Source organism: Mesocricetus auratus, unplaced genomic scaffold (assembly GCF_017639785.1).
Source record: "Mesocricetus auratus isolate SY011 unplaced genomic scaffold, BCM_Maur_2.0 Super-Scaffold_100014, whole genome shotgun sequence".
In the NCBI taxonomy this organism is placed as follows: Eukaryota; Metazoa; Chordata; class Mammalia; order Rodentia; family Cricetidae; genus Mesocricetus; species Mesocricetus auratus.
Window position 1 is genome coordinate 30,858,614 of NW_024429197.1, and position 18,418 is coordinate 30,877,031.

General features: G+C 45.3%; 1 protein-coding gene across 1 annotated transcript; it reads right to left on the reverse strand.

Moving 5' to 3' along the window:
* Positions 1 to 3,230: 3,230 nt before the first annotated feature.
* Positions 3,231 to 18,154, reverse strand: LOC101834274 (cytochrome c oxidase assembly factor 7). Its single transcript, XM_005072138.4, has 3 exons — positions 18,008 to 18,154; positions 14,056 to 14,196; positions 3,231 to 6,926 (listed from the first exon to the last, which is right to left on the reverse strand). The coding sequence occupies exons 1-3, from the start codon at positions 18,111 to 18,113 to the stop codon at positions 6,478 to 6,480; spliced, it is 696 nt and encodes a 231-aa protein (XP_005072195.1). The 5' UTR covers positions 18,114 to 18,154; the 3' UTR covers positions 3,231 to 6,477.
* Positions 18,155 to 18,418: the final 264 nt, after the last annotated feature.

The window sequence follows — 18,418 nt, forward strand, 5'->3', positions numbered from 1 at the left end:
TTGTCAACAGACTGGGGGTGGGGGGCTCATTTACAGCCCCATGAACATACAGAGCCTGATGTATGAAGGAGCCTAGGTCTGTTTCATCTTGGCGGAGGAAGCTATCACTTCAGCCAGTAGCCACTGAAGGTCTAGGATATGCCCAGCCTCCCTCGGGTCTCAGGGTAGAAACAGAACCGACCAGAGCCCCTGGTCCCCAAGAACTGAGGTTTATGAAGAGCAGACACCATACATACAGAGAGCTCAGCAAGTGTCACCAATGCTCTGATGGATAGAAGCTACATGAGGGAGCAGACTCAGGCAGAGACAACTGCATTGCTACAGCCCAGAGGAACATGCAGTCTTCCAGCCTAGGAGATGAAAGAGAAAAGGGGTTCCAGGAAAGAATCCAGCAAAGGCAACCTGGGTATTTTTGCTCTTTCTCATTTCGTTCATAATAAACCAACAAACGAAAATGTATATACTCAAGATACACAGTGTGACGTATGTACACATTATGTACTAATTATCAGCAGTTGATGAACACCCCCACCCCCACAGTTAACATGTGTGTACAGGCCGTCTTTTGATGTTGTGTGGTAGTATAGGGACTACAAGGCAGTTCCTGATGCAGAACCCCAAGTAAGAGACAAGATGGAGCTAAATACAGTGTCAGGAATTGGCGTGGGGGTGGGGAGACATATGTTGGGCAAAGGATTATCTTTCCCACTTAAACAGTAGGAAGGCCTGATACATAAACTGTAATACAATCGGTACTCCTCGGGCCCGTGGAGGGGCAACAGCTGGGAATAGTTTCCACCCTGAGCCCCCAGCAGGTGCAGTTCTCAGGGACTGTGTTCAGGCAGCAGAGATAGGAGAGGGTGGTGGGGCCCCAAGTCCCCTGCCCCAGGCCCACCTCTTGCAGCTGCTCTGTGCCATCAAACCCCCTGGAAAGCCTCCTCCCTTGTTCCCTTGATAGTAAGATGATGACAGCCTGTTTTAAAAGCTAGACTCCCACAGAAGCTAACAAAGCCGCGTGGCAAGGAACAATGATCTAACAGTCTGCTTTTTAAAGCCCATCATACTATGATAAAGGCGATTACTTAATCCTTCCAAGGACCTATTAGAGGGCTTTCTTATCTCTACCTGAACACAGAAGGCTGGGTAACTTGTACAAGGTCAGAGAGTCAATAAAATGCAGAACAAAGAGTAGAAACCAGTTTGTGCCCTTTGGACCTAAAAACTGCAGTCTGGGTCCCCTGCAACCAGCACAAACCATGAAGTGGATTTCAAAAGTGGAAGATCTATGCTGCACAAGGAGTCTGGAAGCCAAAGCCTTCTAAAAATGCGTTTAGATTTTTATCTCTCTAGTGTATGTGGGTGCCTGCATGCTACAGACACAGGGAGAGAGGAGGTTGGTTTCCTCCACCATGTTTACGGGGGTCTGGGAACTGAACTACAGTTGTCAGATTTGGTACCAAGCACCCTTACCTACTGAGTTGTGTCTTAGCCCCTAAAACAATTATTTATTTTTTCTCGTTCAGGTGCCCTGAACTGTTTAGTCTGTCTCACTAATCCAGAAGAGCGCACACCTGCAAGACAGAGTCAAGACACTTTCTCTGCTGTGCTGTCTTCACAAGAAATTTAAAACAAACCAAAAGTGTAGCTTATTTTTAAACATGTATCTATAAAGCCAGCTAACAGCTGTTTCTTGTTCCAACCCCTTCACACAAGCGTCAAATCAGTATGAATGACTCCCACTGTCCTTGGAATTGCCTGAGCTAAAATTTATGTTTCTCTTTAAATTCATGCTCGACTGTACTCTAAATTTTGCTTATCCAGTTGCCTCAATCTCCTTCCTGCCCTCCCTTGCCTCTCGTTCCTCAGCTCGGGCCCCACACCATCCATGTGTCGCACGCTGGATTTTTCTTTCCCTCTTGAGACAGGGCCTCATTATGCAGCCCAGGCTGGCTTGGAATTCAATCATCTTGCCTGAATCTCCCCAGTGCAGGGATTACAAGTCTACACCACATCTGGCTGGAAATGTAACATTTTGACAGCTAACCTTCTCTATTGTTCCCAGTTCCGTCTCAGGATGTGACCTAACGACATTGGTGCCTCAGGTCCTGGGCAGGAACTACTCCATACAAAAGAGTGTGCACCCCACAGCCAAGTAAACTAACTCCTCAAAATCACAAGAGCCATTGTTTAACTGAAAGGATACATGTATAACATTTGTCTTGTTTTCCCAGACAGGGTTTCTTTGTGTAGCTCTGGCTGTCCTGTAACTCACTCTGTAGACCAGGCTGGTCTTATCCACTTGCCTCTGCATCCCAAGTGCTGGGATTAAAGGCATGCACTACCACCCCCTGGCTCAAATTCCTGATTTTTAAAAAGTTTATCTTTATATGTATGTTTTATCTACATGTATGCACCATGTGTGCATATACCATGTGTGTCTGATGCCTTCAGAGGTCAAAAGAAGGCACTGGATTCCTTGGACCTGCAGCTAGGGATGGTGGTAAGGCACTATGTAGGTACTAGGAACCTAGCCCAGGTCCTAAGCAAGAGCAACTGCTTTCAACCATCTCTCTCATCCCGATTCTTGTTTTTCTTTTTCTTTTTCTGCTTTTCGAGACAGGGTTTCTCTGTGTCTTGGAACTAGCTCTTGTAGACCAGGCTGGTCTTGAACTCACAGAGATCTGCCTGCCTCTGCCTCCATAGTACTGGGAACAAAGGTGTGTGCCACCACTGCCCAGCTCATCCCAATTCTTAATTTTGGGGCTGGAGAGATGGTTCAGTGGTAAAGAGTACTGACTGCTCTCCCAAAGGACCCTGGTTCAATTCCCAGCGTGAGCGCGCACACACATGCGCGCGCGTGCACACACACACACACACACATGATGCTTCACAACTGACACACTTGCGTAGATGACACACGTGCAAGCTAAACACCAATGCCCCACTGAGTAGAGCATCCTGTTTTTCTCATTGGCTTTGGCTGATGCTACTATGAACACAGGGAGAAGTAGTCCCGGGAGACCGGACTTTGGTCTCTGCAGGTAGATATGCACAAGTGGAATGCTGGCTCACAGGGACAATTTTAAATTTCCTGGGTTTTCTCATTGTCAGGTGCTCTAGACACACAGGCTTGGTCTGCCTCTGATTAACCCAGAACTGTACAAATCCATAAGAGCCCAAGTCCAGGCATTTTCTCTGCTATGATGATAGCCACAAATCTTTTCAAGCAATTTCATAAACAAAAATGTGATTTATTTCTAAACTGTCACATTCCCACCAACAGTGCATAAGGGTTCCAATTTCTTTATACTTGACATTTATTTTAATAGTAGTGGTCCTACTGGGTGTGAGGTAGTATCTCAGATGTGATTCTATTTTGAATAGATTTTCTTACAGCTTTTGGTTCATGACAAAGTTGAGAAAATACAGCAATTTCCTATGTACAAAGAATCAGCCCTGACAGAGACATCCTGACACCTTCAGCAGACATCCTGACACCTTCGTAACTGATGAACCTATGTGAACACATCATCCCCAAAGTCCTTGCTTACGTTAGGGTTCATTCTTATTTCACATTTTACCAGTTTGAACAAATGACTCAAGACTTGTATCCACCATCAAGAGTACCATACAGCTGGGTGGTGGTGGCACTTGCCTTTAACCCAGAACCGGGCGACAGAGGCAGGCAAATATCTGTGAGTTTGAGGCCAGCCTGATCTACACAGAGCAAGTGCCACCAGGATAAGCTCCAACGCTACACAGAGAAACCCTGTCTCGACAAACAAAAAAACAAAACAAAAAAGAGTACCATACAGAGAGTGATCTCATGACCTTAAGAACTCTAACCATTCTACCATGTGAACTTTTTTTAAAAACATTTTTATGTTGTGTGTAAGACTTTTGCATGTACCATGTACGTGCCTGCTGAGACCAGAAGTTAGAAGGTTCTGAGCACCATGCGAGGGAACCAAACTCATTGTAAGAGCAGTGAGTGCTCTTATACGCTGAGCCATCTCCGCAGCCCGCCACCTCAATTTTGGAACCTGTAGAACCCAGGAACTCAGCCCTCCACCACTGAACCACACTGCCAGGCTCTAACTTACTGCTATCACTTTTTTGAGGACACCAATATCATACAACTGGAATGAGGAATGTAAGCCTTTCATTCAGTAATATCCCTCTACATCTTTTGTCATCTCCTTTTAGTACCAGTTATTCCATTGTACCACTTACCCTTTCTCCTACTGAAGCACACCTTTGCTGCTTCCAGGTTTTGGCAATTATAAATACGGCTGCTATGAGAACTCACATGCTGGTTTTTGTATGAGCATACTTCTAATTCCCCTGGGGAAATATAAGGGGCAAGATTACCAAAGACACTATGTTTATTTTGTTAAACACTGATCAGCTATCTTCCTGCCACCGTTTCATGAGTGATTGAGTTCTTGCCACTCCACAACCCTACCTGCGCTTGTTGTGTCTCAGCGTCTACAGTCACAACAGTGTGCTTCCTGCAGTTTGTACCCCTCCTGCCACGCTGCAGAGGGCTTCTCATGCACACATTTGCCTTTTCTGGTTGGTTGTTTTTGAGACAGGGTCTCACTATGTACTCCTGGTTAGCCTGGAACTTCCTATGTACATCAGGCTATCCAAAAGTGCGTCACTGCACACAGCTTTGCTATCTTTTTTGTTTGTTTTTTCTTTCTTTTTTTTCGAGACAGGGTTTCTCTGTATTGTTTTGGAGGCTCTCCTGGAACTCGCTTGGTAGTCCAGGCTGGCCTCGCACTCACAGAGATCCGCCTACCTCTGCCTCCCGAGTGCTGGGATTAAAGGCGTGTGCCACCAACACCCAGCCAGCTTTGCTATCTTCTAATCAAGTCAATTGTCTACTGTTTTATATCTCTTATTACATTTGTTTTTTTAATTGGGTGTGTACTCCTGCATGGAGGTCAGAGGAGAACTTGCAGGAATCAGTTGCCTCCTTCCACCTTGCGATTCCAGGACAGAAGAGTCCAGGTTGTTTTCATGTCTAGTTCCCCTATGATTAGTATCTTTTCCTACGTTTGTCGGCCTACAGCAGCCAATCACATCACACACTATTTTCAAGACATTCTAAAAACAAACCTGATCTCTTTTAAAATCTCTCTCTACACTCAGGAAAGGCCCTCCCTGTATCAATTTGAGAGGGCAGCTGACTGCACATACCGCTCAAAGGCAAGCTTGCCTTCTAGAGCAGCTAGCTGCCAGACCGAAGGGAGGCCAGGTAGTGACAGATACAATGATCCAGCTATCAGAAGAAAAGAACAAGCTCGCCCCCTGGTGGCAAGCAGAGACAATAGGAGAAAATATTAAAAAGGCACACACACAAAGGCAAAAAAGAAATATGTGCAGCCACCATGATGAACACATTTTATCCTGCCAGGGTCTGGATAACAGGAGCACGACAGATTAAAAAACAGTTCGTTCATCTGGACAGTTTAACACGTTCAGTCTTGCCTGATGTAGTGGTATATGTCTGCACCAGGGGCCGAGGCAGGGCTGGGAGTTCAAGACCAGCATTGGCAGCACAAAAAAGAAGTCAGTTGGTGGTAGCACAAGCCTTTAATCCCAGCACTCAGGAGGCAGAGGCAGGTGGATCTCTGTGAGTTCGAGGAAAGCCTGGTTTAGAGAGGGAGTCCCACGACAGCCAGGGCTATTACACAGAGAAACCCTGTCTTGAACCCCTCCCAGCAACCACCCACACACCCACACACCCACCCACACACACACACACACACAAGGTTCTGTTCAGAGGACTCTATCCTGTCACTAACTCCTAGCTGGAGCTGCTTCAGGAGTCATCTATCTTCCCATGAGGAGCAGAGGCAGCTGAGGAGGTTAAGTTTTAACTGCGAATGTCTTGTCTAGAGGAGGGGACGCTTAGGTTTTGTCTTCTTTGGCAAATCCAAGGCATACTATAACCACCTTCAACCTTCCTGTGGCACATAGCTCTGATCCTATCAATCTGTGGAAAGGTCTGACTGGAAAGGCAAGGAGCCCACACCGTGGTTACATAAGGCAGAGGGCGGCAGTCGTGACTGCCGCTGTTCGCTGTTCTTACCTCCTCAGGACCTCTGCTATGCAAATTAGAATGCTTTCTAATTTTCAAGCTCTTCTGATAGCTGATTCTTTGAGGACCCGTGGCTGCTAAATTTCCCAACTTCTCTTTGTCTCCCCAACCCCAAAAGACTATGGCTCTACAGTTTGCTGCTCCTGTTTTTCAGAGGTCCAGTTTAGAAATTAAGACCCCCATAATATGGGTGTCTTCACAGAATACACACAAAGGATTGTTTGCTAAAACACACACTTCCAGCCACTCCCAGCAGGTGACACTCTGGAGCAGATGGCACTGACTGACCTCCAAGGGCTCCTCTGGTCTCATAGAAGGGGTGCCAGTGTCAAGCTGTCTGCTGCTTGGAAGGGAGGGTGGGCCACACATTACCCAAATGTTACAGGTTGGACATTTTTCTGCTGTTCTTTGTGCAGCTGCTGGGCCCTATTTTTCAGCATCTCGGCCTTGGCCTCGTCCTTATCAACACCATCCCCCAGTTTGTACATGCGGCTGGCATTGGCACAAGCCCAGATGTGGCCCAGGTCACAGGCCTTCATTGAATATTTGCATGCCAGACCCATGTCCTTGGGAAAGCCAGGGGCACCCTGTAGAAACATGGCACTGAGGTTGAAGCAGCTGGCTGCATAGCCACCGTCACAGGCCCTGGTGTAGTAGTCCCTGGCCTTTCCCAGGTCAGGCTGGCCATCCTCATTGACCTGTCCATCGTGTGCCAGGAGTCCAACATTGTGACAGGATTCCACAGACTTCTTTCCTGGTTTCTCACAGGCCATCAGAAAGCAGGCAGATGCAGCCTTTAGGTCCTGAGTCAGGCCACCTACAAACAGAAAACAAAGAAAAAGTAAACTCAGGGCTGGGCAGATAGCTACTCTTGCCTAACAAGGTCAGAAGGCTTGGGTTCAATCCCCACCACCTCCTGCTACCCACCAGCCAGAGCTGAACCTATCTGTTTCTGTCCAAGGTTAGGGAACAATCCCTGAGTCAAGTCCTGTGAGCTAAAGTAACATGAAGGAAGGCATCCAGTGTGGTAGCCATGGACTCTCTGGTTCATGTGCTAGCTTACAGGGAAGCCAAGACAGGAAGAGACAAGTCACCTTAAGAGTACCAGGGACTACCAAATGGGGCTACAGTGAGAACAGAGCATTTCTAAAATAAGCAATTGAATGTTTCTTAATCTAAATATACAGTTGGCCCTACATATTTATGAGTTCTGCATATGCAGATTCCATTAGTTATGAACACTATTATAGCATTCAAACCAGACAGCAGCTGCAAATTTAACCAACCATGGACTAAAAACATTCAGGGAAAAAAACATGTCTGTGCTAAAAATGTATGGACTTTCCCCTGTCATTCCCAGAACAGTACATGGTATAACTGTTTCCATTAGTGTTTATACTGATTAGGTAGCACAAGCAGAAATGATCTGAAGTGAAGGAAGGATGTGTGGGTGTTTATGCCAATTCTCTATGCACAAGGATCTGGAGTACCTAAGGATGCTGATCCTACAAAGCACTTGGAAATAATCTTCCAGGGCAGACCAAAGCGGGGGAAAAAGGTAAAGTGTGTGTGGTACAAGTCTTTAGTCCCAGCATTTGGGAGGCAGAGGCAGGTGGATGCCTATGAGTTAAAGAGCTACCTAATGGAGAGACCCTATCACAAACAAAACAAACAAAGCCCCCCCCAAAAAAAGCTAAAAAAAGAAAGAAATAACATGGGAGCTGGGAATGGTGGTATATGCCTATAATGCACTGAGGAAGTAGAAGCAGGAGAATCCAAAGTTTGAGATCACCTAAGCTACATAATAAAAGTTTTTTCAAAAAAAGTAGCATTCAACCTTTTCTTATTTATTCAGTGTGGTGGCTTGAAAAAAAAAATATCCCCTCAAAAGATGTGGCACTGTTAGGTATGGCCTTTTGGAGTAGATGTGGTCTTATTGGAGAAAGTATGTCACTGTGGAGGCCTCATATATGCTCAAGTCACACCCAGTGAGACCACTTCCTGTTGTCTGAACGAGATGTAGAACTCTCAGTTACCTCTCCAGCACCATGCATGCAGCCATGTCCCAACAGTGATAATGGACTGAACATCTGAATTGTAAGCCACCTAATTAAATGGTGTCTCTTCACAGAAATAGGCATCCTAACTAAGGCAGAAATTGGTATCAGGGACTGGGGTATTGCTATGATAGGCTGGACCTTGTTTCCATTTGCAGTAATATGGACTTTGTGAATTTGGGTTGGGAAAGCAGTAGAATCCTTTAAGTGCTGCTTACTGGATCATACCAGTAGAAGGAAGACAGTGGTGCTAAGAGTTAAGTCGCGGGGGCCTGACTCAAGAGGCTTCAAAGGAGGAATATATTACTATATAACATACAGATTGTTCTCGTGATATTTTGGTGACAAATGTGACTGCTTTTTGATCTTGTCCAAAGAGTCTGCCTGAGTCATAAATGAAGAGATCAGGATTAATTCTCTTGGCAGAGGATATCTTGAAACATTCTAGTATTGACTGTGATACAGTTATTACTAGCACTCTTATAAAGATTTATAATGAAGAGGAGCAAACTGAGCAAGGAAAAATATTTAAGGAGAAAAGGAGCACCAGAAAGTAGAATGGAGCTAAGCCCTGTGTTCAAGAAGATAAACTAATTAAGAAATGGAATAAAGGGAATGGTGACCTCAGGACAAGATCCCACCCAGCTAACCTTTCAACTTGTGGAAAGGAATTAAAGAAAGTTTAGAGCTGGGTGTGGTGGTGCAAACCTTTAATCTCAGCACTGGGAAGGCAGAAGCCGGCAGATCTGAGTTTGAGGCCAGCCTGGTTTACAGATCCAATTTCAGGACAGTGAAGCTTAGGCAATGAAGGAAATCATCAAAACCAGAAAGTTGGTGAAGATGTAACTGAATGAAGGAGCCATTTCCAGCTCCAGCAAGCAGCAGAACTTGGCAACTTTGGCCACATGGCTCTGACTTTAGAGTTAAGGATGGAAGAAAGGGGTTATGGAATTTGCCTCTGCATCTAAGGAAAGCCACTGAGGCCAAGCTTGTGTCAAGGGTGTCCCTGAATGAAGGCCTAGAGAGGCTATTCATGAAGCTGTGAAATTGAAGCCTGGATTGCACTGGAGACCCCCAAGATGCTGGAGATGCCAGAGCCATGGGATACCTCCCGAAGTAAGCTGCTAATGGACTGGAACCAGCCCAAGAGAGAGAAGTGTGTTGCAGTCAACAAAGCTGAAAGGAGCTGGAGATCTGAAGAGAGTTTTGACATCAGACATGGAGATACAGAGTTTGGAGTTTGCCCAGAAGGTTTTTGGTCTTGCTTGGTCCAATATTTCCTCACTGTGCCTCCTTTCCCATGTTTTGGAATTGTAATGTATATCCTGTGACATTATATGTTGGAAGTATGTGATCTGCTTTTTGGTTCTGACTTACAGTTAAGGGAATGCATGAATCTCAGAAGACACTTGGAACTTTTTTTAACCTGTGAGTACAGGTGAGTGCCTACATGTATATCTGTGCATTAAATGCATGCACAGATATACCCTTATCTGTGCCCACAGAGGCCAGAAAAGAGCATCAGACCCCTTGCAATTAGGGCTACAGATAGTTATAACTGCCATGTAGGTGTTAGGAATGCAACCTAGGTTTCCTAGGAGAGCAGTCAGTATGAACCACTGAGCCATAGCTCCAATCATTTTTGGATTCTCTGTTGGGTCACTTACCCTGAAGAAAGCTAAAGGCAGATCATCAGGAGACTCAAGTACAACAGGGAGACATGGAGAGTTCAGTCACTGGGATCAAAGGTCCTTGACAATAGCTGACAGGAGCCAAGGCGTTTGTCATCAGGCCAGTGAGTAAGTCAACATCTAAATGGCAACTTCAATCACACCTCCCAACAACCGCAGTACTACTTCCCTTGCCAGTGTTCTAACCAAAGCATCCAGCTAAACTAACCCCGAATTCCTAACCTACAGAAGCAAAGAAGGAAACTTGTTATCTGGCAATACTTAGCATTACTTAAACTATAATGCCAATTAGGGCATGAGAAAAGATACAAGGGCATAATTACTCAGTTTTTATTCTGTGTTCAACACATCCTGATAGCTTTACTATATTTTATTTTTAAATTGTATTTATTTCAAGTATTTTGCCTGTGTAAATGTATGTCCACCATGTCTATACCTCGTGCCTGATATCAGCGGTTGAATCCCCTGAACTGGAGTTACAAATGTTTGAGAACCTGGGTCCTGGGTAGGAACAAGTGCTCTTAACAGCTGAGCCATCTCTACAGCTCACATACTGGTATCTTTACCTGAATTGTGCAGTAACTCCATTTTGTCCTAGTTTATCTAACTCCATCTAACTGTTCCCCAGCATGCTCCAGCAGCACATCCTGCCAAGCAGAATGTTCTCATGCAGCTTCTGGAGGTTCATTGTTTTACAACAGAAAACACATTGTTTTAACAAACTGACCCCCCTCCACACACACAGACATCGCACCCTGCCCTCCCACGCCTCCAATGTGATGTAATATAATTTGGACTTTAGAAAACCACCCTGCTTCAATCAGGTGGAGAGTTCTTTCTGGTGTGAGCCTATTCTCAGTTACTAGCAAATAAAGGACTCTTTTTTTTTTTTTAAAGATTTATTTATTTATTACGAACACAACACCCTGCCCCCATGTATGTCTACACATCAGAAGAGGGCACCAGATCTCATTACAGATGGTTGTGAACCACCATGTGGTTGCTGGGAATTGAACTCATGACCTCTGGAAGAGCAGTCAGTGCTCTTAACCTCTAAGCCATCTCTTCAGCCCAATAAAGGACACTTTATTGGCCTTTGTACTCTTGGTGGTCTATAATCTATTCAAGTGGTATTTCTTTTTTTTTCAATAATGAATGATCTTTTATTTATTATTTATTTTTATGTGTATGAATGTTTGCTTGCATGTAGACAAGTGTACTATATGCATGCAGTGCTCAAGCAGGCCAGAAGAGGGCATCATGTCTATTGGAACTGGATTTACAGATGGCTATGAGCCACTAAGTGGGTGCTGAGAACAGAACCTGGGTCCTTTGCAAGAACAGCAAGCATGCTTAACCACTGAACCATTCTCCCCAGCCCTTTAAGTGGTATTTCATACTTAACTATTTCTTTCATTTTCTTTTTCTTTTGGATTCTGAAGCAGGATCTCAATCTGTAACCCAACTATATTAAGTTCAGGCACATGAAGTTAAAAGTGACTGCTAAGGCCTAAATGAATGGGGTCATATGAAGGAACCAACAGGCAGCATTGGAACTCACAGAACACTGCTGGGTGGAAAGCAGAACCATGTCTAAGAGAGCCCTGGAAAGGTAGAACCCCAGGGACTACATGTCCTGAGGACCTCATAACTCTGCTTATTGCCTTCATGGTCATAAAATAAAAAACAAATAAATAGACACAGAAGGGAAACATCCAGGGTATAAGAATAGAACAGAGAAAGAACAGAGTAGAAGACGCAACAGAAAGGATAATCACCACATCCCTCATAAACTATGGGCTGTGACTCTCGGAGGGTTTCTAGCCCTCACTGGGCAGAGTCACTGGTACTTACAATAATAGTGATTGACTTTTTCCAAGCATTGCTGCTGGAGCAGATTAATGATTCAACCATCATCCTTAGAAAGAATTTAGACATGTAGATTGTTAGTAAAGGTTGGTTAGGATGTTTTCATTAATGACTTTGAGGTAGAAAACCCTGGAACAATTTAAAGTTTAGGAAGGCACACTTAAAATAGTTGAGTGAGGGACTCGTTGAGGTCAGAGAACAAAACAATGGCAGCCTGGCTATCACTGACTGACCTACCTTTCTTGCTAGGATAGGCTGGTGATCAAAGATGATGATTAATTCCTTGTAACCATGTCTGCTCGCAACTTCCTGATACGATTTAAGAAAAAACTGTTGATAAGTAGATATGTACCCTAAGGACTTAAAGTAGAAATGACTGTTTTTCATATATGAAAGTTTAGATTTTTGATTCTTTTAAGATTTTCTTTATAAGATTACCCTTTGAGATAAATAATAAAATGACTGATCCTTTCTTTTCTTTTCTTTTTTTTTTTTTTTTTTGCTTTTGCTTTTTTGAGATATGGCTTCTCTGTGTAACAGTCCTGGCTGTCCTGGAAATAGCTCTGTAGACCAGGCTAGCTTCAAACTCACAGAGATCCACCTGCCTCTGTCTCCCGAGTGCCAGGACTAAAGGAGTGCATAAATATCAATCAGCTTTGATCCTTTCTTTGTAACTGCAAAATGCAGCCTGCAAGTAAAAGAGCTGGCTGAGAAAAGTACTTTACTTGTTTACACTTTATTAATCTATAACATGATTGGACATGAATGTATGTGTGTTCTTGAGATAATTTGTTTTTCACCTGTAATACATAAAGTAAAATGCTTAATCATGAAAGGGAAATGGGAAATACTTTTTTTTTGGTTTTTTGAGCCAGGGTTTTTCTGTATTGTTTTGGTGGCTGTCTTGGAACTCGCTCTTGTAGACCAGGCTGGTCTCAAACTCACAGAGATCCACCAGCCTCTGCCTCCCAAGTGATGGGATTAAAGGCGTGTGCCACCAACGCCCGGCTGGGAAATACATTTTTTTTTTACTTGTATTCATCATAATCATTCACTTAAAAATAGAATGCAACCATACTGTAATTTTTATATTGCTTGAAAGATTTTGCTGGGGAATATTAGATGCAAGGGAGATAAATAAAGAGACACAGAAGGGAAACAAGGTAGAAGAACAGAACAGAGAAAGAACAGAGTAGGACAAGCAGCAGAAAGAATAATAAAATGAAGAACTAAGCTTTGGCCCTCAGAAAAGTCCTCGTGTGTCTGTTTGTCTGTCCAGTAGTTTGACTGCTCTGCATCTCCTCTTCAGTTTCTCTGACCGGCTGAAGACTTGCCATTCTTCAGCACCCTAGGTGAGATCTTGACATGTTGAAGAGGTGTGCGTTGTTAAAAGTCTAAAGTGTCTTAGTTAGGGTTTCTATTGCTGTGATTAAACACCAAGACCAAAAGCAAACTGGGGAGAAAGGGGCTCATTTGGCTTATTCCTCTGCATCCATAGTCCAACCCTGGCTTTCTTGGCTTCCTTCCTTTCTCTTTTCTTCTTCTTGAGACAGGGTTTCTCTGTGTAACAGTCCTGGTTGTCCTAGAACTCATTTTGTAGACCATAGCCTGCTTTCTTATAGAACCCAGAACCATGACCTGCCCAGGGGTGGCCCCATCTACAATGGGCTGGGTCCTTCCCCATCAATCACTAATTAAGAAAATGTGCTACAGGGTGGCCTACAGTCTGATCTTATGGAGGCATTTTCTCAGTTGGGGCTCCCTTCTTTCAAATGACTCCAGTTAGAACAGCCAACCAAACTACAGCAAAACCCTATCCTAAAAAAGAGTTTGAGCCAGACTTGGGGCCACATGCCTTTAAGCCCAGCACTCAGGAGGTAGAGGCAGGCAGATCTCTGTGAGTTTGAGACCAACCTGGTCTACAGAATGAGTTCCAGGACAGACAGGGCTACACAGAGAGACCCTGTCTTAAAAAATTATTTTAATCATGAGCCAGAGAAATGACTTGTTGCTGCCCAGTCTGACGACCTGGGTTCAATTTCCAGAACCTACATGGTTGAATTAGAGAACCAACTTCTGCTACTTACTTGTCCTCTGATATTCACATGTAGGACATGGTACACATCTGCCCCCATACCAAAATAAGTAAGTAAATGTAATTTTTACAAAAACATTTTAAGAAAAAGAAAAAAAATAAACTAGCTCAAGGTTCTACAATGTGCAAACAGTAACCTCGCAGGCTGCTTCACTTAATGGGCCATGCTCTTCCGCCTCTCTGCTAACCCTGCCTGTGCTCTGTCTGTGAGGTCTGCGAAGATGTGCATCTTACCTTTTCCAGTCACGTAATAGGCCCCCAGCTTATAGCAGCTGTCACTGTGCCCATTGTCCTCACAGTTGAACTTCAGCACCTTGGCAGCTTCATCAAAATTCTTCTGGATTCCCTCCAGATAGTCCACCAGCCTATAGCAACCTAGGAAAGGGAAGACACGCTCATACCAGCAGCCACTGTTCAAGGGGACCAGGCACAGTCAGAACGAATTTAGCTCTTACTCCTCAAGTGTGGCAGTGTCCAGCCCCTCCTACAAGGGACCATGTCTCCTGATGGCCAGCAATGTATGGATCAGGAAAACTGGCCCCAGCAACGGCTCAACCACTGCCAGACCTTGTGATTCCTTTCAGCCTGGCCCAAACACTAGCTGACTTCCATGACTGACACCCTGCTAGTTTTGGAACCTCTCTGCAAGTTCTATAATGAAAATACCAAAACCCAAAAGGGTTTGTGGGCTCCTGTTGCAGCAGCAAACCAGAAATGACGTGGCCCTTCCTCCATGGCCCAGTTGGACACCTGAAGCCCAGAAAATAGAAATAGAAACTACCACAGCAGAGGGGAATGGGTTTCCCTTCTGGGGGTCCCAGTAATAGTCAGCCTCTTAGCATTCTCAGCTATATCAAAGACCATTTCCTTCACTTTCAGTCAACAAAGAGTTAAACATATATGCACTATCTTACGTATGAAAGTATGCCAGATACACAACTGCTGGGAATACTATCCTTTGCCTCCTAAAATTTATACTGTAAGCCAGGTATGCAAATTCAGGTCTATAATCCCAGCACTCACAAGGTAGAGCCAAGATAAGGAGTTCAAGGTCCTCTACAACCTAGTCAAAGAGTACATACAGCTCAGGCTATGTAAGGACAAAATACAATTCAATATATAAGTGTTAAAACTGAAATAAGACAGGATGATGAGAAAGTTTATTGTGCATCTTAGGAGAATGGTGAATAGTTTGGGCCACTAAGGACTAGGATAGCTGAGCTGAGACAATGAGGATCTGGAGGTGTTGCTCCACAGCAGCAGAGCACAAGGCCCTGGGTGGTTTCATCCCAGGACGTCAAGAAAGACAAGGAAATGGAAAGGGACCAGAGAGTCCAAGAAAAAGAGCCTGAAGAAGAAAAAACCTTTCACAGATATGGTAGGATGTGCCTGGATTAAAGAGGTATGGGCAGGAAGGGAAGAACCTATAAAACATCAGTGCTGGGGACCGAACCCAAGCCTCTCTCCACAGTGGGCACACTATAAACTGCAAACCACAGAAGAGCTCTTAAGAAGGAAGTGGGGCTGGAGCTGTGTGTAGCTCAGTGGCACAGTGCTCACCCAGATTGTGGGAGGCCCTCTGTTCAATTCTTATCCCCACAATAAAAACAGGACAAGTAAGCTACCAACTGAGAAATCTCCTACAAAGAAGGCAAATGATAAGATTTCCTTTGTCTTTGTAAAAAGCATTACACCGGTGCATATGTTTGCACCCACCTGGATGACTACAGAGGGAGCTAACTGGTGAAAGGACAGTCCCACACTGAAAATAATAATACATATATAATAGTAATACTTATATAGCATAGGCTGGACCAGAACTCACTGTGTAGCTGAGGCTGTCCCTGACCCCCCTACCTCCACCTCCTAGAGTGAGAGGATTAGAGGCCAGGCATGTGCTGCCATACCCAGTCTAAGCCAAGAATTGAACTCAGTCCTCACGTATCGAGGGGAATGCTTTGAACTCAGCCCTCTCGTATGCAAGGTGAATACTACCAACTGACCTATACCCCCAGCCCTCAGCCCGTCCTCACGTGGCTGTCCACTCACTGCTCAGTCTACTCTTCACATAACACACATCGACTACCATGAGCGCCTCAAACATGTCTAAGAATCAGGTCTAGCCGGGTGTTGGTGGCACACACCATTAATCCCAGCACTCGGGAGTCAGAGGCAGGCGGATCTCTGTGAGTTCGAGGCCAGCCTGGTCTATGAAGTGAGTTCCAGGACAGCCTCCAAAGCTACAGAGAAACCCTGTCTCAAAAAAACCAAAAAAAAAAAAAAAAAAAAAAAAAAAAAGAATCAGGTCTAAATTCCTTACTTAAAAGGGCAGAGATACCGCAGAGACAGGGCTCCCTGTATAAACTTAAGTCTGGAACTAGGGGTAGAGCGCAGTGGTGAACAACTTGCACTCAGCAAGAAAACTCAGAAGTCCTGGGTTTGAGCTCAAGAGTGCAAAATAAAATTATTTGACTTAATTCTGACAGATCCTGACTCTGACCTTCCAAAGGAGAACTTTGTTATCCCATCTCTCCTCCATTAACTACAAACTCACCCCTGTAGACCAGACTCAGCCATCGTGCTCCTCAGGAACCCCGGAGGGTCAAGTCCTCTGAAATTTCTCTTCAGTTGGAACATGAGCTAGCTACCAAAGAATAATCCTGGCTTCCTCATCCACACAGTCGCTCTGTAGTGGACTAATTTCAAGAAATAGCAAGTCATTTCCTGGAAACTAGACTGCAAGCTACTGGAAGGGAGGGCCAGCGCCACTTTCTTTCTCTTTCCTTAAATAAATAAAGCACTAGGAAGCAACTCATAGGCACTGGCTGCTCCTCTGGGCACCAACCACCCATACACTCAATCTCACTGCACACAAGGGGCCATTTCTGCCTCAGCCCTCTTTTTTTTTTTTTTTTTTTTTTTTTGTTTTTCGAGACAGGGTTTCTCTGTGGCTTTGGAGGCTGTCCTGGAACTCGCTCTGTAGACCAGGCTGGCCTCGAACTCACAGAGATCCACCTGCCTCTGCCTCCCAAGTGCTGGGATTAAAGGTGTGCACCACCAGCGCCCAGCTTCAGCCCTCTTCAATAGCTCTTACCTCTGCCTGACAAAGACCTACAATGATTTGTCTCCTACTTTAAAACTTGATTCAAAAGTCACTTCACTCAGCAGGCGTTGGTGGCGCACGCCTTTAATCCCAGCACTTGGGAGGCAGAGGCAGGTGGATCTCTGTGAGTTCGAGGCCAGCCTGGTCTACAAGAGCTAGTTCCAGGACAGCCTCCAAAGCCACAGAGAAACCCTGTCTTGAAAAAAAAAAAAGTCACTTCACTCAGTTCTTTTATCTTATTTCACTTTTTAAAAAAAGATTTAGTGTTGTGCCAGGCAGTAGTGGCCCAGCACTGGGTGGGCAGAGGCAAGCAGATATCTGAGATTTACAGAGGAGTTCCAGGTCCGCCAGGGCTACACAGAGAAACCCTGTCTTGAAAAAAAAAGATTTAATTATGTGAACCGGCCTGGAAACACAGAAGGCAAAGGAAAGCGGCTCTCTAAGTCTACAGTCAGCGTGAACTACACTGCTGTCAAGGGTACATGAGACTTGATCTCGAAAAAAAATAACTTTATTATTTTAAATTATGTATACGTGTGTATATGTGCAAGTGGTGTGGGGCCCGCGGAGGCCTTCGATCTCCTGGAACTGTAGTTACAGACGCTTGTAAACGGCCCCAGGAGGGCAAAAGCAATATGTGCTTTTTAAGCAGTATGCGCTCTTAACCGCTCCCGATCACTACAGTCTCCCTCCTTTTTTTGCGCCCAGGCTGGTCCTTAACCCCTGAGTTCTAAGTAATCTTCGTGCCTCAACCTCCCGAATGCTAGAATTACAGGTGACACCAAACCTGACTCGCATTTACTACTATCACAGATTTCACTTATTTCCTTTGCTCGTTAACCGATTCCCTTAAAGGCACGTAAGAGGAGGGTCCTTACAACCTAAACGGGACCACTAGGGGTGTAGCTGAGGGCCCCGCCCCTCCACAGAAGCCCCGCCCCAGGTACGTCCCCAAGTCCCCGCCCACAGTCCGCTAGAGTCCCTGACCGCGTCCTCAGGCGTCCTCGGCCCGCCACGTGACCGCATCCTAGCCAAAAGCTCGCGCGCCTCCTCTGCGTCCCCGGCTGCGCGGGCGGCACTCACCGTCCGGGTCCTTCTCGCGGTAGCACTGGTAGTGGCACTCCACCTTCATGTTCTCCAGGAAAGACTTCACCTGTTCCTCATCCTGGAAGTCAACCAAGCCCGCCATGGCTCTGACTCCCACAAACCGAGCGCTGGTCCCGCCCCTCGATCACGTGAGCCAGGTCAGGGGCGGGGCTTGCGTGACGCCTTGTTCCGGTACTGGGAATGACTGCCGCTTCCCAGCAGCCTTTGCGGCGTCTCCCCCCCCCCCCCTTTTAGTCTTTGTGGAAGGCTCCCTGCGGGGATTCTACCTCAGCCAATCTGATGTAATTCTGCCCCTTAGTGGTTTTCTCCCTGCAGTTCCAGTTCTAAAGCCGAGACAGCTGGGAGCTCCGGTCCCTGCCTTCAGAGCATTGGTCTGGAGCTCACCGA